This window comes from Saccopteryx bilineata, chromosome 11 (assembly GCF_036850765.1).
Source record: "Saccopteryx bilineata isolate mSacBil1 chromosome 11, mSacBil1_pri_phased_curated, whole genome shotgun sequence".
Taxonomy (NCBI): domain Eukaryota; kingdom Metazoa; phylum Chordata; class Mammalia; order Chiroptera; family Emballonuridae; genus Saccopteryx; species Saccopteryx bilineata.
Genome location: NC_089500.1, coordinates 6,488,240 through 6,515,697, shown reverse-complemented (window position 1 = coordinate 6,515,697; position 27,458 = coordinate 6,488,240). Strand labels below are relative to the sequence as shown.

Genomic DNA, 27,458 nt, shown 5'->3' with positions numbered 1-27,458 from the left:
CTCATTGTAGTTTTGATTTGCATTTCTCTAATAACTAATGAAGCTGAGCATCTTTTCATATATCTGTTGGCCATTTGTATCTCTTCCTGGGAGAAGTGTCTGTTCATGTCCTCTTCCCATTTTTTTATTGGATTGCTTGTTTGTTTGTTGTTGAGTTTTATGAGTTCTTTGTAAATTTTGGATATTAGGCCCTTATCTGAGCTGTCGTTTGAAAATATCAGTTCCCATATAGTTGGCTGTCTGTTTATTTTGATATCAGTTTCTCTTGCTGAGCAAAAACTTTTAATTCTGATGTAGTCCCATTCATTTATCTTTGCCTTCACTTCTCTTGCCATTGGAGTCAAGTTCATAAAATGTTCTTTAAAACCCAGGTCCATGATTTTAGTACCTATGTCTTCTTCTATGTACTTTATTGTTTCAGGTCTTATATTTAGGTCTTTGATCCATTTTGAATTAATTTTAGTACACGGGGACAGGCTGTAGTCGAGTTTCATTCTTTTGCATGTGGCTTTCCAGTTTTCCCAGCACCATTTGTTGAAGAGGCTTTCTTTTCTCCATTGTGTGTTGTTGGCCCCTTTATCAAAGATTATTTGACCATATATATGTGGTTTTATTTCTGGGCTTTCTATTCTGTTCCATTGGTCTGAGTGTCTCTTTTTTTGCCAATACCATGCTGTTTTGATTATCGTGGCCCTATAATATAGTTTAAAGTCAGGTATTGTAATGCCCCCAGCTTCATTCTTTTTCCTTAGGATTGTTTTGGCTATTCGGGGTTTTTTATAGTTCCATATAAATCTGATGATTTTTTTGTTCCATTTCTTTAAAAAATCTCATAGGGATTTTGATGGGAATTGCATTAAATTTGTATATTGCTTTGGGTAATATGGCCATTTTGATTATATTTATTCTTCCTATCCAAGAACAAGGAATATTTTTCCATCTCATTGTATCTTTTTCGATTTCCCTTAACAATGCTTTGTAATTTTCATTATATAGGTCCTTTACGTTCTTTGTTATGTTTATTCCTAGGTATTTTATTTTTTTTGTTGCAATCGTGAAGGGGATTATTTTTTTGAGTTCGTTTTCTAATATTTCATTGTTGGCATATAGAAAGGCTATGGACTTTTGTATGTTAATTTTGTATCCTGCGACCTTACTGTATTGGTTTATTGTTTCTAATAATCTTTTTGTGGAGTCCTTCGGGTTTTCGATGTATAGGATCATATCATCAGCAAAAAGTGATAGCTTTACTTCTTCTTTTCCGATATGGGTGCCTTTTATTTCTTTGTCTTGTCTGATTGCACTGGCCAGAACTTCTAGCACCACGTTGAATAAGAGTGGAGAGAGTGGACAACCCTGTCTTGTTCCTGATTTAAGGCAGAAAGTCCTCAGTTTTATGCCGTTTAATAGGATGTTGGCTGATGGTTTATCATATATGGCCTTTATCATGTTGAGATATTTTCCTTCTATACCCATTTTGTTGAGAGTCTTAAACATAAAATTGTGTTGTATTTTATCAAAAGCCTTTTCTGCATCTATTGATAAGATCATGTGGTTTTTGTTCTTTGTTTTGTTGATATGGTGTATTATGTTAACCGTTTTGCGTATGTTGAACCATCCTTGAGATTCTGGGATGAATCCCACTTGATCATGATGTATTATTTTTTTAATATGTTGTTGTATTCGGTTTGCCAGTATTTTGTTTAGTATTTTAGCATCTGTATTCATTAGAGATATTGGTCTGTAGTTTTCTTTCTTTGTGCCATCCTTGCCAGGTTTTGGTATGAGGGTTATGTTGGCCTCATAAAATGTGTTTGGAAGTATTGCTTCTTCTTCAATTTTTTGGAAGACTTTGAGTAGAATAGGAACCAAGTCTTCTTTGAATGTTTGATAGAATTCACTAGTATAACCGTCTGGGCATGGACTTTTATTTTTGGGGAGATTTTTAATAGTTTTTTCTATTTCCTCCCTGCTGACTGGTCTGTTTAGGCTTTCTGCTTCTTCATGACTCAGTCTAGGAAGGTTGTATTGTTCTAGGAATTTATCCATTTCTTCTAGATTGTTGTATTTGGTGGCATATAATTTTTCATAGTATTCTACAATAATTCTTTGTATTTCTATGATGTCTGTGGTGATCTCTCCTCTTTCATTTTGGATTTTATTTATTTGAGTCCTGTGTCTTTTTTCCTTGCTGGGTCTTGCCAAGGGTTTGTCAATTTTGTTGATCTTTTCAAAGAACCAGCTCCTTGTTTTATTGATTTTTTCTATAGTTTTTCTGTTCTCTATTTCATTTATTTCTGCTCTGATTTTTATTATCTCCTTTCTTCGGCTGGTTTTGGGTTGTCTTTGTTCTTCTTTTTCTAGTTCCTTAAGGTGTGAAGTTAAGTGGTTTACTTTGGCTCTATCTTGTTTGTTCATATAGGCCTGAAGTGATATGAACTTTCCTCTTATTACTGCTTTTGCTGCATCCCAGAGATTCTGATATGTCGTATTTTCATTTTCATTTGTCTGTATATATCTTTTGATTGCTGCGCTTATTTCTTCTTTGACCCATTCATTTTTTAGAAGTATGTTGTTTAGTTTCCACATTTTTGTGGGTTTTTCCCCCTCTTTTTTGCAGTTGAATTCTAGTTTCAAGGCTTTATGATCAGAAAATATGCTTGGTACAATTTCAATTTTTCTAAATTTGCTGATATTGTCTTTGTGGCCCAAAAGATGGTCAATTCTTGAGAATGTTCCATGTACACTAGAGAAAAATGTATACTCTGTCGCTTTGGGATGAAGTGTCCTGTAGATGTCTATCATATCCAGGTGTTCTAGTATTTCGTTTAAGGCCACTATATCTTTATTGATTCTCTGTTTGGATGACCGATCTAGAGCCGTCAGCGGTGTACTGAGGTTTCCAAGTATGATTGTATTTTTGTTAGTTTTTGTTTTAAGGTCAATAAGTAGCTGTCTTATATATTTTGGTGCTCCTTGGTTTGGTGCATATATATTAAGGATTGTTATGTCTTCTTGATTCAACTTCCCCTTAATCATTATGAAATGACCATTTTTGTCTCTGAGTACTTTTTCTGTCTTGTAGTCAGCATTATTAGATATGAGTATTGCTACGCCTGCTTTTTTTTGGGTGTTGTTTGCTTGGAGTATTGTTTTCCAGCCTTTCACTTTGAATTTGTTTTTATCCTTGTTGCTTAGATGTGTTTCTTGTAGGCAGCATATAGTTGGATTTTGTTTTTTAATCCATTCTGCTACTCTGTGTCTTTTTATTGGTAAGTTTAATCCATTTACATTTAGTGTAATTATTGACACTTGTGGGTTCCCTACTGCCATTTTATAAATTGCTTTCTGTTAGTTTTGTATCTAGTTTGATTCTTCTCTTTTTTTTTTTCTATCATTTGTTTTTGTTTGTTTGTGTTCCATACTTCTTTCCTCTGTTGCTACCTTTTTTAAGTCGAGTGTTTTTGTGGTGGTTTTTTTAAGGGTGGTTACCATTAAGTAATGAAAAGGGTACCTACCATATTCATTGTAGTACCCTATCTTATAAGTATTTCTGCACTTCATCATCCTTTGCTACTGTTAATCTCCATCCTCTCCCCCCTTTTTTTCCTTTGTTGTCACAGTTTAAGTTTGGTTTTATTGTGTTCTTGGTGGAGCTGTTACTTGTGGTGTTGTTTTCTTTTGTTCTTTGAATCTGGTTGGAAAAACCCCCTTAGTATTTCCTGGAGTGGGGGCTTTCTGTTGATAAATTCTCTCATCTTTTCTGTATTTGTGAATGTTTTTATATCTCCTTCATACTTGAAGGATAGCTTTGATGGGTATAGTATTCTTGGCTGAAAGTTCCTCTCTTTCAGGGCTTTAAATATTGGGGTCCACTCTCTTCTAGCTTGTAGAGTTTCTGCTGAGAAATCTGATGATAATCTAATAGGCCTTCCTTTATATGTTGTACTCTTCTTTTCCCTGGCTGCCTTGAGAATTTTTTCTTTGTCATTGGTTTGTGTCATCTTTATTATGATGTGCCTTGGAGTGGGTTTATTGGGGTTAAGAAAACTTGCTGTTCTGTTTGCTTCTTGAATTTGAGGCTTTAGTTCCTTCCACAGGCTTGGGAAGTTCTCGTCTATTATTTGTTTGAGTATATTCTCCATTCCATTTTCTTTCTCTTCTCCCTCTGATATACCTATTATTCTTATGTTATTCTTTCTGATGGAGTCAGACAATTCCTGTAGGGCTTTCTCATTTTTTATTATTTTTGAGTCTCTTTCTTCTTCTCTCTGTTGTGCCTCAAGTTGTTTGTCTTCTATTTCACTAATCCTATCTTCAATCTGGGCTGTTCTGTTAGCTAAGCTTGTTACCTCGTTTTTCAGCTTGTGAATTGAGTTTTTCATTTCTGTTTGATTTGTTTTTATAGTTTCAATTTTCTTGGTAATATATTCTTTGTGTTCATTGAGTTGTTTTCTGATCTCCCTATATTGCATTTCTGTGTTTTCTTGTATATCTCTGAGTATTTTTAAGATTTCTATTTTAAATTCTCTGTCATTTAGCTCCAAGGCTTCCAATATGTTAAGTCTTTTCTCCATAGATTTTTCCACATCTATTTGTGTTACCTCTCTTTCTTTTGTATCCATAATATTTGATTTCCTCTGTCTTATCGGCATCTGAGGGTGGTCTTATTGATAGCACTAATTAGAATTAATAAAGAGTAAAAAGAAAAAAAAAAAAAGGGTAAAACACCCCACAAAAAAAAACAGTAATAATTTATTATTTCCCCCTTTTTTTCTCTCTTCTCTTTCCCTCCTCTCCCCTCCTCAGGGAAATATCGTGCCTATAATGGAGGGCCTGATTTGGGGTGAAGAGTTCAAGGGGCAAAAAAAAGGGAGTAGGGACCTACTAAATGCAAAAAAAAAAAAAAAGGAAGAAAATCTTAGACAAGCATAAGATGATTTGCTTGTAAGTGATGGTCAACTAAGAGATATAATGAGAGGGATAAGAGGGAATCAGAAAAAAGGACCAAAAAAGAATAATAAAGAAGAAAAAATAAAAATAATAAGTAAAAATCTGTTGTATTAAGTGGAGCGAAGACTAAGTACAATGGAGACCTTGGGTTGGGAGGACCCAAAATGCCACAAAAATAAACAAACAAGAGAAAAAAAAATAAAAACAAAAGCAAAAAAGAGAAATAAAGCCAAAAAAAAGCCTTGAGTCCCAAATTAACTAATTTGTTTGTGATTGAGGATTATATGGGAGGAAAGTAAAATGAGAAAAGAAAAAACGAATAGAAAGGAAAAAATAAGAAAAAGAGAAAAACGAAGGAAGAAATAAAATAGGAGGAGAAAAAAACAAAATAAAGCAAGACAAAACAAAAAACAAAAAAAAACAAAAGAGGAGAGAGTGAGAGTTAAGTGTTTTGGAGTATAACCTTAAAGGAGGGTGAGGATGAAGAAGAAAAATAAAATGCAACACTCATGGGTAGTGTAGTTCAAGAAAGGGGAAGCATAAGATGGGCAGAGAATAGAAGGACCGAGGTGGAGGAAATAAAGGCAAAAGGATAGAAGAAACGAACAACAACAACAACAACAAAAAAAAAATTAGTGGATCAAGTTGTAAAGTCTGTGGGTTTTTCTTGATTTTGAGAGGTTAACTTCTTCCTTTTTCTTTTCTCTCCCTCTTCCTAGTCAGTGACTCTGTACCCCAGGCTCTGCCCCTGTGTCACTCTTAGGTAGGGATTTGCAGTTGATGGGATTCTATGGCAATGTCATATAATTGGCTTTAGTCTTGCTGGAAGTAAAGGCTTGTTGGCGTTTGCAGGGTCCAACGATGAGAGAGTTTGCTTTCCTGGATTCTCTCTCCTAGTCCCCCCTTTCTGAATTAGCAGCCTGGTGATCCAGCTATAAGGCTGCAACTGCTTCTGCCTGGGGAGTAAGAGGCTCAAAGAGCTGGGAAATCCCCACTCTATCCCCACTCAGTGCAAGGCTTTGGGAAAGGCTCTGAGAGTCAGGGCCTCCAGTGTAATCAGGCGGGGGTGGGAGTCAATTGTTGTCAAGGTGACTGTTCAGCGCCTATCATTTAGTTGGACCTCTCAACCCAGGCTTTCCACACTTTGTAGCCTGTTTTGGCTGGGAAGAAGAGGCACTAGTCTCTGCTTATGACTAGTGTAGTATAGACCTTATTATCTGCCAAGTCCTTCTTGTTAGCGTTTATCCCTGAATATGGAGGCTCTATCAATCAGAAGTTGCCCCCGCCCCTTTAGCGAGAGGCACTAAAAAATATCACGCCTCTTGTCTTGGATCACTGAACTGAGAGAGATCTTATGAATTAGAACCGAGGGTGCGCAGATTTTATGGGTTAAGCTAATTTCAGTGATTGGGTCGCAGCTGTGTTTCCGAAGGTATTTTAGGCTGCCTGCACGCGCCCCTCCCCCAACGCTTGATTGTTAGCTTGAATGGCTGGGTGAGGTGCCCCGCCCATGGAGAGAATCTCCCAAGCCTCTCCCGCTCGCCCCGCCGCTGGCGGCTGGACCGCACCAGGCGCAGGATAATGGAGCCCCCTGGGTGTGCAGGCCAGTAGGGCGCCCTGGGCGCGTGGAATGCCCAAGGCACGCACGCGAATGGGGCGCTCCGGGCACCGGTGGCCGGCGACCCCCACTCGCAGTGTGCGGGCCGCTGGGAACGTCAGCGGTGCTCAACCGGACCGGGCGCGCGCGCGGCGGTTCGTGGCGGCCACTCGCGGTGGCGGTTCGCGGGGGCTCGCGGCAGCTCGCGGGGGCTCGCGGTACCCAAGTATCTGGGCTGACTGACCGCAGACGCACTCCCTCGCGGCTTGAATGAGCGTCGCTGCTGCGGTAGCTTCCTCCACACCCTCGTCTCTCAGATTCAAGTGATAACAGTCCTTTTGTTTTCAGTTTGTGTGGAACTCCGGAATGCTCCGAGGATAAATTTTTCTGTTTCTAGTTGATAAATTTGTTGTGATTTAGGGGAGAGCTGTCGGACGCGCTTCTCACGGCGCCATTTCCGTGACGTCACTCAATACTTTGGTTTTTATAGAACTGCAGGCCACTCTCATGTTTAATTGAGGACTAAATCAAAAACCAATTTTTATTTCTGAAGATTTGCAGAAATGTTTCCCTATTACCAATGTTGACACTAATTTTTTTTACTCACTGAAGTTAAATAACATACTTTAGCTGTAATCAAATATATCCCAATGTGTTTTTTCTACTTTTATTCTATAATAATTATGTGCAGCTTTAAGTAATATTTAATTAAAAATTAAACTATGCTAATCCTTTGAAGACTGTGCTTATCTAAAAGTAAAAATCTAAAACACATTTTTTCCCTTAAGAACTTTGATGTTCTATAATTTCATTGTTTTTGTGAGCTAAAGAACTCTGGGCTGTGGTGTGTGTGAACTTAGAGAACAAGATGGCATGAAGTGAAAAGTGCTTAGAAGCAATAATTAAAATAGTATCACATTCAAATACATATCTTGAAGGTGTTTCTATTCATGAATAGGAAGACTCAGTATTGTCAAGACATCAATTCTTCCCAACCTGATCTATAGATTCATGCAATTAAAATCCTAGCACATTATTTTGTGGATATCGACAAACTGATTCTCAAGTGTATGTGGAAAAGCAAAATACCCAGAACCACCAACACAATGTTGAAGGACAAGAACAAGTTGGAGGCCTGATGCTATTAGACTTCAAGGCTTACTAGAAAGCTACAGTAATGAAGACAGTGTGCTGTTGGGGAAAGGACAGATAAATAGATGAATGGAATATGTTGGGCAGATAAAACATATTACGCTCAATTTGTTAAAGATAGCGCTGACCACGTGGAAGCCTGTTGCCCAGGTGATAATAATGTGTGTTGGGGGCAGGCTGTGGGCAGGCAGGATCCTTGTAGCCTGGGGCTTGGTTTTAGGACTAAGCCTTTCCTACCCTTTTTGATGTGGGGTGGTGCAATCCCATCATGCCTCAGATAAGGGACTTTGTATCAGAGACTTTCCTATTTTGTATACTGGATTAAAGATTTTGATTTCTGCACTATAAAGTGGGGCAGACCAGGAGCTTGCTCTCTCTTGGTTCTTGAGATTAGCATTAGAAGAGAAAGCAGAGAGGAGAGCAGAAAAAGGCCATGTGGAGGAGACCAGGAGAAGCAGCCAAGATGGTAGAGTGCTGAGTGAGAAGCCAGTTTGTGCAGAGTTTGTGCAAGGAGAAGGAAGGAGATGGGGAACAGAGGTAAATAAGTCTGGTGAGCTAGAAACCTTTGATTCTAGGAAACTCGGATAAGTCAGTAGCTTTGTGAGCACTGAATGAGTGGGTTTTGGAGCCCAGTGTGTGTTTTTACTTGCCCGCTGGGTGCAAGCTAGGATTAAAGATGATGGCCCACCAGTTTTTGGCTCTGTTTTTTCTTTACCGACTGTCCGAATCCAATATGAACTTGCATGGGCCAGGCAGCTGTGATGGTGGCCCTGGCTACTGGCTTTACAAAACAGAACAGAGTGCCCAGAAATAGACCTACAGAAGTACACTCAATTGAACTTTGACTGAGAAGCAAAGGTAACACAATGGAGCCAAGATGGTCTCTTCAACAAATGATGCTGGAACAACTAGATATCCACATGGAAAAAGAATGAACTTAAACACAGACCTTATGCTCTTCACAAAAATTAACTCAGTACAGATCATATACCTGAACAGAAAACACAAAACCTATAAAGTTCTTAGAAGATAACATAGTAGAAAACCTAAATGCCCTTGAGTAGGGTGAGACCTTTTTTAGCACAACACCAAAGACAGGATCCATGAGTAAAATCATTGATAAACTGGACTTCATTACAATCAAAACCTTCTGCTCTGCACAGGCACCATCAAAAAATATGACAGGACAAGCCACAGACTAGGAGAAAATATTAGAGAATATTTCCTGATTGAGAACAGTTATCCAAACTATGTGAAGAACTTTAAGCTTAACAGTAAGAACACAAGCAACCAGATGATAAAACGGGACAGAGATCTGAAGAGACACCTTGCCAAAGAGGATACACAGATGGCAAATAAACATGTGAAAGGGTGTTTCAGATGCTACTTCATCAGGAAAATGCCGATTAAAACAACAATGAGGTACCACCACACCTATCTGAATGGCCAGGATCCAGAGCAGGAACTGCACCAAAGGCTGCCCAAATGGTGGAAAAAACAGGAACTCTCATTCATTGCTGGTGGAAAAGCAAAAGCATGAGGGCCCCTTTGGAAGGCAGCGGGGTGATTGTAGCCAGCCATTCTGCATTGTATACTTGAAGGTTGCTGTGAGAGTAGGGCTTTCATGTTCTCAGCATAACAACAATCAAAACAAGATGTAATTGTACAAGGTAAGGGATCCATGAACTAACCTTATTGTGGTAAACATTTCACAATATATATGTATATCAAATCATAACATTGTACACCTTGCATTACATGATGTTATATGTCAATTATGTCTCAATAAGCTGGAAAAGAACATAAAAAAACCCAATAAAGACTATTTTATTAAGAATGAAAAAAGATTTTTCTTTACTACTGGCTTTGATTTTGATGTGTGTTGACATGATTTTCATGTACCTTTGGGATTGGGGTTTGTTATGTTTTTTGAACCTATGTGTTTACATTTTTAAAATTAAATTTGGAAAAAATTTTTGGTAATTTATTTTCAAATATTTGTATGTACCCCTTTTTTAGGACTTCAATTGCAAGTACTTCGAGCCACTTGCAGTTGTCCTACGTTTGCTAATGGGCCCCCAATATAGTCCCACAGGGGTGAACCAATAAAGACATGCTGGACGACTTGGGGAGAGGAGGTTTGGTCAGCAGGATATATCAAGGACCTTGATTATCCCTGAGCTTTTAAAAGTTTTTCTCTAAGATGACATTATCAGTGTTTGCTAATTGACACCGTCACCTTTAGGCTTGTACCTTCCCAGAGGACTTGGTAATAAGGGTATAATCTCCTTTCATGTTTCCATTTTTAAAATTGAATTTATTGGGGTGTTAATAATAATAATTATTTCTTTGGGACTCTAATTGGTGTTTCCCTTGGCCTTTGATGGACTCTGTGGACAGAAATCAGGAATCAGGTAAACCGTTTAACCTTGAGTTACTGAAGGAAGCATGGCCCTCACTTTAATGCAATTGGAAGAGTTGGTTGTATTATAAAATGGTAGTACAGTATTTAAAATGATCTTTCTAATAATTTTCAATGGACATCAGAGGAATGTGTTGCTTTTCATGCGTTTTTATTGATAATTTTATGACTTGATGATCTATCATGTATATTCATCTCCGCGCCCGTGACCGCATATAGAAGAAAAAAATTAGCTATCCATTATGAGTACATTAATACATCCCTTCTTTGTTAGTTTACAGTGAGTTGGATCACCAGCATTGCCCAGTGTTAATCAAACCAGGTTGTTGTTTTTCTTTTTTTGGCATCGTTATGAATTCGTGAATTTAAACTAATTGGAAGTGCTTTCATCTACTGCAGTTATTAATTGTGATACTCAAAACGTAGCCTAGCGAGCAGTCCTCTTGATATGGGATACTGAGGATGTTTAGAGAGTCCTAGGACTCACTCTTTTTGTAATTTCCTTACTCGATGACATGACAAGATATGCAGGGTTATCACCCCCTCCCCTTTTTTAGACCTAAAATAAGCCATTTCGTCAGAGGCTTGGGTTCGTATGATGGGTAATAGTTAAGACTACAGCCTGCACAGTCTGTGATTGCTGCAGGGACAGTCACCCCTTCCCAGCCATTTTAGTGAGAACCAGAAAATGTATAAACGCATGGAATCTTCTTCGGCGCTCTTCGGTCATGGCTTCTGAAATGATTTTTAATCTCTTCTCCTCATTATTTTTGGATTTCTTAGCATCTTTTCTCTTTTCCCCTTATCTCTCCAGGCATTATCTTCATATTTATTTACTTTTGTGTACCCTTCAGTTTATTCTGAAATGCATTTTCTTTATGTCTAATTCTCCTTTTGACTTCTATAACATTTCTAGGTTTTTCTACTTCATGGTGGGCCCTTTCCTATTATTTATAGTTTAATTACTTTGTGTCGGTCACATTGAAAATGTAATTTTCTTTTTCTCCAGTGGGCATGTATTTTTAGAATGTTCTCATCTGTAGCACGCTTTCATCGTCAGAAAGAACATGACCCTGCTCCTTCTTCCTTTGTCCTTATAATGACATGATGTGTGATTCCCCTCTCATCCTTTTTCGGTGGCTCATTCTTAATAGATTTAGATTTTTTTGTACCTGTAATAGGAAGTGGGTGCATCAAGAAATATTTTCTGGCTTCACCACTCCAGAGCTCACTGCTCTTACTATGTGTGGCGAGTGCCTGGAATCATGGCCTTGTCTTTTCCAAAGACTCTTGGCTCTGTTCCCTAACTGACGTTTTTCTGCTGCTGTTGCCCCCGTTCTGCTTAGTGTGAATTCTGTTCTCAGCATTGACCTCTCAGTGTAGGGTGTGAGGTTTTTTGTAAAGAGTCTGTAGGGTATAGATGTTTCCGGTTATTCCGACTTTCCTATGAGCCTCCTGCATTCACTAACCAATCAGAATGTGTGAAACTCGGCTAGTTTCCCAATGACCTGGCAGGGAATGTCTGTTGTCCCTTTGGGGGTTCTGTTCTTGGGGCATATTGCTTTTCTCTCATATTTTTTCATTGGTTGTTGAAGCTGTGAGTGGCTGGTCTTAACCCACCGGTATCTGAGGGTTTACAGGGAAAACGTGTCACTAATTTTGCTGAAGGCATCCAGAAGTTTGGGTTGCTCTTCTTTCTCTTTTTTGTGTTCAATATGATTTTATATTAGTGTCAGGTGTATGCCGTAGTGCTTAGACAACCACATGCTTCACTAGGAGTTCCCCTTGACATTGCCATTGCCTACCTGGCACCAGACATTATTACAGTATTATTGACTCGATTCCCTATGCTGCAACTCACATCCCTGTAACTGTTCTCGAACTGCCAGTGTGTGCAGCTCAATTTTCTCATCTTTCTCTCTTGCCTCCCCTTCTTTTTCTCCTCTTCCCCCACCCCTCCCCACTGGCAGCTGTCAGTCAGTCTGCTGTCTGTGTGGGTGGGACTGTTTCTGTTTGGCACCCAGAGGTGTCTGATTTTGTTCTTCTCTTGCTCTCCCTGTTTTCATGGAGAGAGTTGCAGACGCTGCAAACTCACCAGCACCGCACCCACCGTGCCATCTGCACACCGCTTCCAGAGGAAACAGGAAGAGTGATCTGGTTTCCAAGTCCAGGTTCCCCACTTCCGTATCTGGTCCTCAAAGGTTAGTCAGCCTCAGGCAGAGCTTTGTGACCAGGTTCTCTTCACCCACACCGCTCGCTGTCCATTTCTGCAGCGAAAGGCCTCCCTATCTCCCATGCTCAGTGTTGTTTTACAACATTTTGCCCTGGCTGGTTGGCTTAGTGGTAGAGAGTCAGCCCAGCATATGGAAGTCCTGGGTTCAATTCTCAGTCAGGTCACACAGGAGAAGAGACCATCTGCTTCTCCACCCCTCCCCCTCTCCCTTTCCTTCTATCTCTCTCTTTCCTCCTTCAGCTATAGCTCATTTGGAGCAAGTTGGCCCCAGATACTGAAGATGGCTCCATGGTCTTGCCTCAGGCACTAAAATAACTTGGTTGCAGAGCAAAGGAGCAATGGCCCAAGATGGGCAGAGCATCACCCGGTAGGGGGCTTGCTGGCAGGGTCCCTGTCGGGGTACATGCGGGAGTCTGGGTCTCTACCTCCCCGCTTCTCACTTAAAGAAAAACAAAAAACAAAAACATTTGCCAAAGTGAGAAAAGCTCAGGAGTACCACATGAAGAGATATTTTAAAATATTGGACGCCTCCGGGGCGTCGCTCTGCAGCGCCAGAGCCACTCTAGCGCCTGGGGCAGAGGCCAAGGAGCCATCCCCAGCACCCGGGCCATCTTTGCTCCAATGGAGCCTTGGCTGCGGGAGGGGAAGAGAGAGACAGAGAGGAAGGAGGGGGGGTGGAGAAGCAAATGGGTGCTTCTCCTATGTGCCCTGGCCGGGAATCGAACCCGGGTCCCCCGCATGCCAGGCCGATGCTCTACCGCTGAGCCAACCAGCCAGGGACGCTTCTACTTTTTTTTTCATAAATATACTGGCATAGGACCTAATGGATTAGCCAGTTGATAGGTAATAAAAACTAATTTTGATAGAAGATCAAAAATATAGCTTTGTCATAGATTCAGAGAGATATTTAAGAACAATGCCAAGGATGACTCTCCTATAACAAAACAGCTTTCATTTTTATCAACATGTGATCTGCTTTTTCAGTGCCTGCATTAGAAAAAGAATAAATAAAACTAAAGACAGTTCTTATTTCATTCTGTCAATAAGTAATTTTATCCATGGATACACAAAATAATTGAAAAAAATGTATCTATTCATCTCATTAAGAGATGCATTTCCAGCAAATGATTAGTTTGTATTTAATAATTACTTATCATGATACATGCTACCTTGTCTCATTTTTAAGCAACCATGTACCTGTAAGAACTAAGATAACTCACTCCAAAAGAAACCTTTTATCATTTGAAGTCTTACAATCACATATATACACATTACACATATGTTTTATTGCCTATAATAGAGTATAAACATTTTCAGGTATAAATATATGATACAGTATGATGATCTGGAGGAGGTGGAATAGAAATAAAAATAACAACATAAATTTTTTGAATAGATGACAGTGATGATGACATTTTAATGATTTTTAGATATTGCATATAGGAAAGTGTGATGCAACTATTTCATTTAAAGTGTCATATTTAAATTCACCAGAAATTTTATTTTTTTAATTTAAACATACTATTTTAACTTTAAAAATGTAAAGGCTATATCAGCATGAGAGCAAAAAGATTGAAAGACCATTACGATCAATTATGAAAAGACACAATAGGCCCTAGCCTGATAGCCTCCTGAAACATCAAGGTTGTAGGTTCAATCCCCCAACAGGGCACGTAGAAGAAACAACCAAAGAATGCATAAATACATGGAACAACAAATCGATATCTCTATTTCTCTTTCCCTATTTTTCTTTCCTTTTCCCTCTCTCAATAATCAATAAATAAAAAAATTAAAGGATTCAATAAAATATGCATTAACTTTAGTCAAACATTCATTAGTGTCTACTATCATTCTTTAAGGTTGAGGGAAGGAATTAGGTAAAGTTTAATTATTTTGGCTAAAATTTTGGAGGTATGTCAGAAAAAAAGAGTAAGAATAAATCCAATATTTTTGGCCTGATCAAATGTAAAGATGGAAGTGGTAATTACCGAGGAGGCAAAGACCGTCAGAGACACAGGTTTGACAAAGAAGTTCTTCATTTGCTTTTCCAATGTGTGAACGTTTGGATGCCCATGTTGCTGATCAGTATGGAGTTGGATCATTGGTCCAGAGTTCAGGGCAGAACTGCAGGATGGAACTAGACATTTGGAGATGGTCACACTTTGATCAGTACGCAATGACATGTGTACATATAAGCTGTCCAAAGGGGCGAATGCATAGCGAGTATTAATTAAATACATGCTTAATACTCCCACTAACAATAGGAATTTCCATTGCTACGTAGAAAGAGTGTATTACTATTATTACCAGTCACAACTACCCTTTTGTGTTAACTAGGATTTTCAATCTTGACATGATTAACAGCAAAGAAAAGAAATACAAAGAAAAGAAGAACTGACAGGCAAGCATACCCATCACATTAAATGCAATCTTCACAAAAATTTGGTTTTGTACATATGTACCCATTTTTTTGTATATTATTTTACATTTAAATATTAATAAAATTATATTTGGAATTAAAAACAATAACATTATGAGTCATATTATTTTTAAATTTTAAGTAGGTAGTGTAATGTTAGCTGTCATAATCTCATTCATGGTATGATACATAAAAATTACATAATATAAACTCTGAAAACATTTACCTCTATATTTTAGGGACAAATGAAGTTAAAACACAATAGCATACATATATGTATCTACTTATTCATATATTTATCAAATTGCATGGGTCTGCTGAAAAGTTCTGATTATAATAACAGCTATCAGGGGGAAAACCCACTGTTTGCATTTATAGGATTTTTCTCACTTCCCTGTTTATTTTTATAGATTTGATGTTGCAGAGTAGTTTTGAATTCACATAACATGAAATTGAGGGTGTCTGCCCACACACGTGCACAGCCTTGCCCACTACCCGGTCCTTCACTGCAAGGGTGCAGTCATTACCATTGTTGAGCACGCATTGACATCGGTACCATTCCAAGACTATAGTTTCCCTGAAGGTTCACTCTGCTCCACATTCTGTGGGTTTAGACAAGTGTCCACCATTGCCGTGTGATACAGAGTAGTGTCACTTCCCTAAGAGTCCTCTGTGCTCCACCTACTTGTTCCTTCCTTTCCCCAAACCCTGAAAACCACTGGTATTTTTTTATTGTCTCTATAGTTTGGCTTTTCGCACAATGTCCTGTTATTAGAATCTTACAGTATGTAGCCTTTTAAGATTGGCTTCTTTTAGCTAAGGTTCCTCCATGTTTTTTTCATGGATTGATTACACATCCCTTTTTAGTGCTGAATAATATTCCTTTGTCTGGATGGACCACAATGTATTTATCCTGTTTTTGTTTTTTTTCTGCAGTAGTTTCCTATGGCAACTTATTGACATCTTTTATAGATGTTCTGCAAATATTTAATCAGCTCGAGCATTATAGAGATGTATTTTTCCATTGACCAAGTTTGTCTCTGCTACAATCTATAGATTTTTTTATACTTCATAGAAAATAGACATAAGCAGGATTACAAGGAGAACTGTGGGGCTAATATTCAATACTGGAAGGTCAGGGTTAACTGCATTAATTTAGAATCCAATTGGTCAGTATCAAGAGTTTGTGAAGGTAAATGAGTTTTGCCCAATTTTCAATTGATGGATTTGGATTTATGGGGATTTGCAGATTTTTTTCCTAACAACTTTGGAGTTTTCAGCTACCAGTATAAAAATAAATGGTTCAACCACAATAATTACAAAAGCAACCACAATACCTTCCAGAATCTACCTTTAAAAAAAAAACAACAATCAACTAAAACTGAAAGCAGAAAGCAAAATAAAAGACTGAAGGGGATTATCCTGAAACCAGCTTTTGTCACATCATATGATTATGATTTCAACTTTATTATTATTATTTTTTCAGTTTAGCATTCTTCATGGTCAACATACAAATGAAGTGGAGGAAATGGCAGGAGATATGAAGAAAGGGCCACAACTTCAAGACAAGGACAGAGTGATCTGTGAGTTGAGAGCAGAGGTAAGGTATTGGATAAAGGGTAGAACGCTGAAACCTATCTGAACGTTATCAATAATATACTATTCTAAGGAAGTTAAGTGGGCACCTTTGGTTACAAGGAAGAATGCTGTTGAGAATCGAATAAAATAATGATTGGCTGATAAAATGCCAATCATTATTTAAAATGCGATGGAAGGGTGTTGGCTCTTCAGTAGGTCTAAGTTATCTAAATATTACAAAGACAAAATACTTGACTAAGAAAGCACCCAATAGCCAATACAAGTCTAACTGTGAGTGAATACATATTATTGAAAGATCAATCAGCTTTCCCATCTGTCAGGACCAATGACACAAAGATGTACTGCATGCGGTTTCTGGTGAAGTCAACCCTGTCATCGGCAGCTAGCCACAGGCAGGGTCACTGCACTTCGGTTGTAGTTGATTTGTGGCTTAGGTATCACGTGAAATAGTAGAAACATCTACTTTCCATTCCTTCCACCGCCAAATTCAGTTTGACAGATTGTGAAGTCTGATTTCTCTGCCATGTTGATAAAGAATGACTTATCATCCTTAGGACTAGGAGGGGAAATTAAGTTCTTTGCACTTTTAGAAAATTGAGTTAGTGCATTAAGTGTCATTCTGTGACAGGTGATTCTGGAATACGTTGTGGGTACCAATAAGTAGGATCATTTCAAGAAATGGAATTAAGTTAGCGCATATATGGGCTGGAAAGTGATCGGTAATAGATGGTTTGTTCCTCATGCGGGTCTCAGATGACTGAACTCCCACCACAGTGCGTTTCCTGTCAGGAGAATGGGGTGCGGGGGAAAATGCAGAGGTTGTGGAGCCAGATGTTTCCATTACTGCTGATGACTTTATACAGGTCATCTCCTTAAGCCCCTGGGCATCTCAGTCTGCAGACTGAGGTGTTGGAAAGCAACATATGAATAGTGATGACACAGGATTTTTGCAAAGATTCCATGTTGCAAGGGAAAAATTGGGGCAGAGTGTTTTACTGTCAGGAGTTAGTTAGGACTGAGCTCTCCCTGCCATGCTCCTGATGGCATCAAGCCTTCCCTGGTTCCCTCTTCTAAGAGGCATAGAAGAGGTCCTGGGTGATGTTGGGGTGGGGGGTGCAGCAGGCATAATTGATGAGAAAGACGGAACTGTTGGTCCATGATGAGAAAGATGGAACTGTTGCAAACAACTCCTCTTAGCAGTTAAGCCAAAGAGAAATCAATGATGGCTTTTCCATCTTTTATTTATAAACAGAATCAAACCATCACAATAAGGAGCTCTTCTTGATAGACAGGGCATTGTCTTCCATCCTCATTTCCAGGATAATTTGGGAGCCACAGCAATGCAGGATCTCTTATGTTCAACGTCTTACATTTGATTTAATAGAAAGGTCTGAGGCTCGTTTATTAGTTGTGTGGCCTTGAGTAGGCTATTTCACATTTATAGAGCAGAGTTGCATTCTTAAATTAGGATACAGACATTTTAGCCACCTGAAAGAAAGCTCCCATAAGACATTTAAGTACTATCATTTATATTTTTTATTTTAAAATTCTTAATGAAGCACTGAAGGTCGAAAGCAAAGGTAGCAATAAATTGGCTATGTCTTTTACTATGTGCACTTAAATGGTATATTCAATTGAATGAACTTGCAGAAAGAAGGCTTTGTTCAAAAGAAAACAAATATTGGGATAGATTTTATAGAAACAGTGAGCTTGTGTGTATGTGTCTGTGTGTGTTATATATCTGAGTATGTATGTATGCATTTATATTTTAAATTAGGGTAGGAGCTACCTCCTTTGCTTGGCAAGGATGACAGATCACTGCTGATATTATTTTTGTTTTTGACACTGAGGCCTTAAAATTATAGCATAATTTTTTATAACTTACTATCTTCTTCTCCCATCTCTCTCACTTTCTACCACCACTGGCCTGTGAGCTATTTTTTTTAATGCCATGTATAAGAGAAGTCAAACAGTAGTTGTGTTCCCTGTCTGACTTATTTCATTTAGCACAATCCCTTCAGTGTACATCAATGTTGTCACAAATGGCAACATTTCATTATATTTTTTATGGCTGAATAATATTCTATTATATATATATATATCACAATTTGTTTATTTATTCATCATTGGACATTAAGGTTATTTTTATATCTTGGCTATTGTAAATAGTGGTGCACTGAACATCAAGGTGCATTTATCCTTATGAATTGGTGTTTTTGTTTTCTTAAGACAACTACTCAGAAGTGGAATTACTGGGTCACATGGTAGTTCTATTTTTAAGTTTTTGAAGACCTTAATACTATTTTCCATGGTGACTACACCAATTTACATTCCCACCAACAGTCCATGAAGATTCCCTTTCTCCACATCCTCACCAACACTTGTTTGCTATCTTTTTTGATGATAGCGATTCTAACAGGTGTAAGGTGATACCTAATTTCGGTTTTGATTTGAATTTTTCTGATGATTAGTGAGGTTGAGCACCTTCTCATATACCTGGTGGCCATCTGTATGTCCTCTTGGGAAAATGTCTATTTGGATCTTCTGCCCATTTTTAAATCAGATTGTTTGCTTGTTTTGCTGTTGAATTGCATGTGTTCTTTATGTATTTTGAATATTAACCCCGTACCGTATACATAATCTGGGAATATGTTCTCCCATTCAATAGGCTGCTTTTTTATTTTGTTGATGGTTTCCCTTGCTGTGCAGAATCTTTCTGATTTGATCTCATCCCATTTGTTTATATTGGCTTTTATTGTTGGTGTCAGACCCAAAAATTCATTGTTGACCTCTGTGTCAAGAAGCTCACTGCCTATGTTTTTTTCTAAGTGTGGTATAGTTTCAGGTTTTCTGTGCAAGTCTTTCATCTGTTTTGAGTTCATTTGGGGATATGGTAAAGATAATGGCCCACTTTTACCCTTTTTCTCATGGCTGTCCAGTTTTCCCAACACCATTTACTGAAGACACTGTCTTGTCCCCGTTGTGTATTTTGGGTTCCCTTGTACTAAGTTAATTGACCATATAGGTATGGGTTTATTTCTGGGCTCTCTATTTGTTTCCACTGAGTGTTTTAATGCCAGTACCATGCTGTCTTGGTTACTATAGCCTTGGAATATAATTTTAATGCCAGTACCATGCTGTCTTGGTTACTATAGCCTTGGAATATAATTTAAGATCAGGAAATATGATGCTTCTAGCTTTGTTTTACTTTCTCAAGATTATTCTGGCTACTTGCAGTTTTTATGTGGTTCCATGCAAATTTTAGGATTGTTTGTTGTATTTCTATGAAAAACATCATTGGAATTTTGATAAGGATTGCATTAAATATGTAGATTGCTTTGGGTAGTATGGACATTTTAATAATTATAATCCTTTCAATTCATGAGCATGGGATATATGTGTCTTTTTCTGTTTCTTTCTCTACTGTCATAGTTTTTAGTACACAGGTTTCTCACCTCCTTGGTGAAATTTATTCCTAGATATTTAATTCTATTTGATGCAATTGTGCATTCGATAACATTCTTCATTTCTCTTTCTGGTTAGTTTATTATTGGTGTGTAGAAATAAAACGAACTTTTATGTGTTGATTTTGTATCCTGCAACATTACTGAATTCATTTAGTACTAACAGTTTTGAGTGAAGTCTTTAAGGTTTTTTATATGTTATATATGTACCATAGTTTAATTAAAAGTATATCTAGTTTTAAAATTCTTTTAATTTTTTATTTTTAGATATATAATTAACATTGCATTATATATGTATGTGCACAGAAATCTTCGGGCATTTAAAAATGGCTTAGGGTAAGTTCCTAGATATGGTGTGGCTTATTCAGGAGAACTTTTATTTTTTAAATCTTTACCACATGTTGCCAAATTGTCCATTAGAAAAATTGTATCAATTTACAGACTCACTTGTCTGCAGTGTATAGACATACTAATTTCATTATTCTATAGGCAAAAGTAGATATTGTCATTTTTAATATTTGCCAAGCTAATGGGTAAAAAATGCTATTTTAATTTGCATATATAAACTTATAAATTTTCTAGTTGCTTGCCAATTTTTATTGATATCAAGCTTATTATAACAGCTACGGACTTGTATATGTATTGCTGGACTACTGAAATATATCATTTAGTATTTTGACACTGGTATGATCTATGCATCTAATCCACATTTAAAGAAAACTAAAGAATTCACCTTGCTCAAGGTTACAGTTTAGCCTGAAACATTAGTGAAATCATTTTTTTTTTTTACCAGTGTTCCTATTTAGTTTCAATTTCTTAGAGGTGCAGATTCAGGCTTCAGGTTTAAGCCAGTTAGGCAATTACCAAAGGTCACCCCACTAATGAGTTGTAAATCCAGAGACCAAGTGCTGCCTGGGTCAGCGCCTGACATTGCTGGCCTGTCTGGCATCGCCCTGTGGCTCTCTAGGAGCCAGGCCTTCAGGAATGGGATGGATTTTCAAAGGATAATGTTTGAATTGGGGGGAAAATGTAGTCTCTGAATGTCAACCAACACAGTTCTTTAACCGTTGGTGCTCCCTATGGATGGTGGGCGACTTTTTAAAATTGGTTATTACTAACACCCACCAATTTGATCTGACCTGTCTCTCTCAAGAAGTACTCTGATGATGATTTTTTCATTTTGACAATCAGATTGGTCAAAGAAATGTGAAGTTCAGCCCTGACAAGAAGGCCCAGAGTGTTTAAATAATTGACTCTTCCTGGTTAATGTGTAATGAGGTGAATTCTCTGAGCACAAAGTAACTTGATAGATGAGTATGTCTCAATATATGCATCCATGCATATGCATGATGGAGACATTTGATCTTTTCTCCATATTTGAGATCCAGGTCCCTTGAACTGGAAATGAAAAGTTTATTTAGAATGGAAATCGTTCTACAACTGGCCTTTTGAATCAGGAAATCATTATTTTTTTCTGCAACCTGGCTGCCACTTGAAAGTCAACTCACAATCAGGTGTTTTAGGCCAAAAAATTTGAAACAATCATTTTCCAAGGGCCACTATTTTATCTTATATTATTCCAAAAAATATATACCACAAATATTTCAGTCTCAAACTTTTTGAAATTTTGAGTTTTTTTTTTTTTATTATTTCTTATGTGTGGTTTGGTCTCTTTTCTGTACACCATCCACCCATTTCCGTCCTGTCCTGCGGCGCTTCCAAAAGGTGGAGGAGACATACCTTTCCCAAGTGGACCCAGTAAGTGTGGCTCAGAACTCCGGACACTGTATGTAAAATAAACACGGACAGACTCTCAGAGTGGCAGAGAAGAGGCGTGCCCCTAGGTCACTCGAGACTCAGGGAATGACATGGTGATGGCTTCCTCAGTTTTCTTTTTGTCACCTGCGTCCCAGAACTGGAGCTGAAGAAGCCAGACACCTGTAAACACCAACAAGCACAGGGAAAAACAACAATGAAACCACCCAACCTGAGTCTGTCTGCTCTCCTGAAGGGTGAGGGAGGGGTCAGCTCAGCAAGACAGAACATGTTTAGATAATAACTGCTCTGAGTGAGCCCAATGTCACAGAAAAGATATGGTACTGCATCTCCAGCTCCCGTTCCCTTACCTGAGTTGGGAGACTAGACTTTCTCCTGTTTGGGCTGCAAAGGAGGTGCCCGGTCCTCGCTGCAGAAGGGATGACAGGAGAGGCGGAGTAGGAGACCGGACGTTCATCCCTGCTGGGAGCAAGGAGGCCCCGACCCTGGTGGAGTGAGGTGTGTGTGTGTGAGAGACAGAGAGAGGGACAGACAGACAGGAAAGGAGATGAGAAGCATCAATTCTTTGTTGTGGCACCTTAGTTGTTCATTGATTGCTTTCTCATATGTGCCTTGACCAGGGGCCTACAGCAAACCAAGTGACCCCTTGCTCAAGCCAGCGACCTTGGGCTCAAGCTGGTGAGCCTTGCTCAAACCCGATGAGCCCACGCTCAAGCTGGTGACCTCATGGTTTCAAATCTGGATTCTCGACATCCCGGTCCCACGCTCTATCCACTGCGCCATCGCCTAGTCAGGCTGGTGTGAGTTCTTCCTTCCACATGTCTACTCTCTCCCAACTAGGGAGGTCCTGTGGGTGCAAGGGGCTCCCAACATCTCCCAGCAGTGACAAGCAGCTCCTCCAGTTGGGTCAGTGGGGGTCTAGTGGGGAGCTGGACTCCTTCATGTCCAGGTGTGTCAGTTGACCTGGAAGTAATAAGGCTGCACTGCACTTCCAGAACCGGGTCAGAGGGAACGCTGAGAGTGGAATGTTCAGACAAACATTCTGTTGTGTCCCCGAGTCTCCCAACACAACATCCAATATATCCAGAATGTGATGGAATAGTGCTCATCATATCAAGAACCAAAATATCTTAAAAGTGAACGGAAGAAGACAGTCTACAAATGCCAACAACGGAAACAAGAGATGCTCCCATGACCTGGTGAGGATTTTAAAGTGGCCAACATAAAAATGCTTTCATTAGCCCTCATGAACATGCTTGAAAGACATTTAAAAAATAGAAATTCCAGCAAAATATAAGGAAGAAACAAATGGAAAAGTTAGAATTGAAAAACACAATTGAATTATTTAAAAGCATGAACAGAAGAAAGCATCCACAACGTTGAAGACAGAATATTAGAAATCATTCAATCTGAATGACAGAAAAAGAAAATATCACTTTTGCTAATAGAGGTTAAGGTAGGGGCCTGTGGTTTGATAACCAAAGATCAAACATTTATGCTACTGGAGGCCAACCAGTATAAAAGGTGAAAGAGCTAGGGATAGAATAGCACTCACAGAAAAAACATGGGTAAACAGATTCCAAATTTAGGAATAGGGTCAATTTACCAGTCAAGAAGCTTAGTAAACCCCAACAGTGTCAAGTCAAGATATCTACACCAACCCATCAGTCCAATTTATGGAAAATTAAGAAAGTAATCTTGACAGCAGCAGGAAGGAAACTACTCCTGACCTGCAGGGGGAAACATCCATAATCCAAATAATAGCAACCATGGACGCCAGAAAGAAGGGGCCCACAACTGTCCAAGTTATAAAAGAACTGTCAATGCAAAATGCTCTGTCCTTCCGGGCATGCTCAGAGGAAGGAAAACTAAGGTGATTTGGCTCCAGCAAATAAGCACATGAAAGATGTTCAACTTGTCAGGCATCAGGGAAATGCAAATCAAAACCACAGCGAGACACCAGCACACACCTAACTGAATGGCTAATTAAGGAACAGTGACAAGAGTGATGCTGGTGAGGACTCAGAGCTCCCAGATCAGTCCCCCGGTACTAGAGGGACTAGAAGTGATAGAATCACTTTGGAAACACTTTGGCAGCATCCCAAGTAGCAACTCTCATCTGACCAAGAAATAACCCTCCTAGGCCTTTCTCTCAGAGAAATGACAATTTATATTCACAGAAAACCAATACGTGCATCTTTAAAGTTATATCTGGCAGTGCCCAAACTTGGAAGTGTCACTCATGGCCTCTGGGTAAATAATTAAACTGGCTTAAACACCCAGACCTTGGCATACTCAGCAATCCAGTGGAATGAACTCTTGGTCCATGCAATAACCCGAATGAATCCCTAGGGCAGTGATTTTCAACCATTTTTGAGCCGCAGCACATTTTTTACATTTACAAAATCCTGGGGCACACCACCTACCAAAATGACACAAAATGACACTCAATCTGTTAGAATTTATTTAAAGTGTAAATAAATTACATTTATATTTATTACATTTATTAAAAAAAAGTTAAATAAAAAAGGATAACCCCCTCATATACAGTCCCACGTAACATCCCCTCATATACAGTCCCATGTAACCTCATATATACAGTCCCATGTAACCCCTCATATATACAGTCCCATGTATCCCCTCATATACACAGTCCCGCTAATAGATACTGGAGCTTTCATCAAGGTTGTGGGTTCAAATCAATTTGGCAAATACTCTCTCTATATAGAGACTGGACAAAATCAATTTTAGGAAATGTTAGGTACTTGTGTAACATCATAAGTCCTCAGAGCATCTCTACTGTCAGATTGAGAAGTTTGCTTTCTAGGTAAGGATTCTGATAAATACTAGAGTTCTCCCTGAGGTTGTGGGTTCAAATCCCATGGTCAGCTGGGTGCAGGGGCCTTGGTTCTGTCTGTTTTGATGGTGTATATAGAGATTTGAGCTTTTTAAGAAGATGACCCTTCAGGAGGCCATATACAATATAGATAACATTGTGATGCATTGTATATCACCCTCTGCAGGGGCCTCTTTTAAAAAGAAAAAGGTCAAATATCTATATACACCATCAGGATAGACATAACCAGCTGAGGCTGAGGCTTCATCTAGTGGTGGCAACATTTACCTCCAGTCCTGACCAGGATTAGAAATCGGGACCATGGGAAGGAGTAGCAGCTTCAACTACTCACTGCGGCCACACAATGACAAGTGCAAGGCAGCCCGAGCAGGACCTTCCTGGGTGTGGATGAGAGGCGGCCTACTATTGGTTCATTGCTAGTGGCCGGGTTGGATCCTAGAAGGTGATTGGTCAGTGAGCATTCCCTGTGCCTCCACTCTTCCTGTCGCTGATAGCTGGAGGGATTGTGAGGGGAATGTTTATGTTCGGATGGAGGCGGCTGGCAGTGGGCCGGATAGCCTCCATGGGCCATATCGAGCACGGGGGCCATAGTTTGGGGACCCATGTTTAATTTCCCCACGGCACACCTGACCATGTCTCACGGCATACTAGTGTGCCGCGGCACACTGGTTGAAAAACACTGCTCTAGGGAACTATGTTGAGTGGAGAATGCCAATCCTAAAGGAGCACATAGCTCGTGATTCCATTTATATAACAATGAAATGACAATTTGAGAAATGGAGAACAGATTAGTGGTTGCACACGGTGGCTCCGGTCATGATGGGCACAGCCTGAATCTAACTCTAACACTGTTGATCTCTAGCGATGGTACTGTACATTCTCATTGCAGAAAACCATGTAAAAGACATGTGGATTTTACCTTCATTGCTTCTTACCACTGCGTAAGAATCAGCAATTACTTCAAAATGAAAATTCACTTAAAAAATTCTTATCCTTTTTCAATATCTAGGATAAGTTCTACCTTTCCCACAGACTCTTTTGAAAATAGACATTTCTCATTTTTTTCCTACTTTTGGGATCCAAGAGACCTGAGTCTAAGTTCTTATCCTGCACAATCTGCAAAATAATGTTTAAGTAACAGCTTACACAATGGATTCATTCATTTGTATATATGAAGTACGAAAAATTGTATATTACATGTCGTAGACACTCAGTAAACACACGTTCCTCCCTCACCATTCAAATCTCAGTAGTAAATCCAACACTGGACTGACTTCCCAGAGTTTTAGAGGTTGCTAATGCTGTCCATAAGTCTGCTATGTCCTGTACAGACATCAGAATACTTCCCCATGCGTGTCTTCCTCTTCTCAGCTGGAAACTCCTCTTAGTTTAAGGACACAGTTCCTGGCACCAAATGGGTTTCTGATAAATGTATGATGGAGGGATGTATCTTTTAATATGAATAAACTGACTCCAAAATTGGACGGTGTAAAGCCAGTAGCCACGGTCACCATCACAGCCACCTGACCCATGCAGGTTCGCTTTTGATTCCGACAGAGGGTAGTGAAACAACAGAGCCAAGAACTGGTGGGCCATTACCTTTAATCCTAGCTTGCATTTGACGGGCGAAAAATACACACAGTGGGAAAACACTTCCCTTTTCCATACCGGGCTCCCAAAGCCACTGATTTATCCGAGTTTCCTAGAATCAAAAGTTTCTACCTCACCAGCCTTATTCACCTCTGTTCCCCATCTCCTTCTTCCTGCACAAACTCTGCACAAACTGGCTTCTCCTTCAGCACTCTGCCATCTTGGCTGCCTCTCCTCTGCAATACTAATTTCAGGAACTGAGAGCAAGAGCCCCTGGTCTGCCCCATTTTATAGTGTAGAAATAAAAACCTTTAAGCCAATATACAAATAAGGAAGTTTCTTATACAAAGCTACTTATCTGAAGCATAAATGGGATTCCTCATAAGAATGCACCACCTCACATTATGCAACAGTCAAGGGTGTGGGGAAAAGTTTAGTGTTGAGAAGATCTTAGTATTAAAAGGGCAGGAAAGGAAAGGCTTAGTTTTAAAACTAAGCCTTAGGCTATAACCACCCTGCCTGCTTACAGCCTGTCTCCCACACCCAATGCAAACTGTAAGCGAGCAAACATACATATCATATTTACAAACTTATTTGACCGACAGATGATAAGCTCTTCCAAAGGCAGCAGTGTAACCTCTCCAGTCCTGAGTCAGCTAGAGTCTTGCATGTATCTCCTCATGCTCTGACTCTCAGGGAAAACTTTGCCAACTGTGAGACAAAGCCCACAGAGGTCTTGAGCTGGAGAGGACGTGAGGATACATACTTCAGTCCCTCACATCACAGCGCCTTTCTGAAGTTCGTGAACTGCCCACCTTGGGTGCCCCCAGCTCTTGCTCAGGGTTCCCTCTCCTGCAGGCATTGCCCCTGACACTTCATTAGGGTTTGGATCCCCCACAGGGTAGGTATATGCTCTTAAGATGGTTTATCTTTCTTCCTGATCCTAGTTGATTGCAACGTGATACAAATGGAAAGGACTGTAGGGAATCACCCATCTAACCTTGAACCCTCTGACTTGGATTGAGAAACTTTGATTAAAAGCCCTGAATGAATGTCTCTTGGATGCAAACACCAAGAAAGTGTGAGTGGGTGACCTTTGTGCAGACACAGAGGAATGCATGTGAACAGGCTTTAGAAAATTAGCCTAGAAGTTCTGGATTGCTCCTTCCTTTGTGCTTGTTAATTAGCAAAAGAAAAAGAATGTACTGACCCAAATTGGCCCTTTCTCCATGTCAGCAAAAAGTCTATTATTAATCATTCTTCCCTTTGTCTCCTGATCTCCCTCCCCTGTAATCCTGTTACCTCTGTTCTGCTCCTGATCATGAAAGCTGAGGGAGGAGATCCAGGTCTCTCTGCCTCCCCTGGCAGGCCTCCCCCTCTTCCTCTCCACAGAGGT

General features: G+C 39.3%; 1 protein-coding gene across 2 annotated transcripts in view; it reads left to right on the top strand.

Annotated features, from left to right (window-relative positions):
- The window catches only part of CCDC102B (coiled-coil domain containing 102B), a 200,550-nt gene that overhangs the window by 62,105 nt on the left and 110,987 nt on the right, over window positions 1-27,458 (top strand). For both annotated transcript variants that reach the window (XM_066247332.1, XM_066247331.1), the window contains exon 5: window positions 16,263-16,376. In XM_066247332.1, the coding sequence (XP_066103429.1) occupies window positions 16,263-16,376 (114 nt within the window). The remainder of the gene's footprint in view (window positions 1-16,262; window positions 16,377-27,458) is intronic.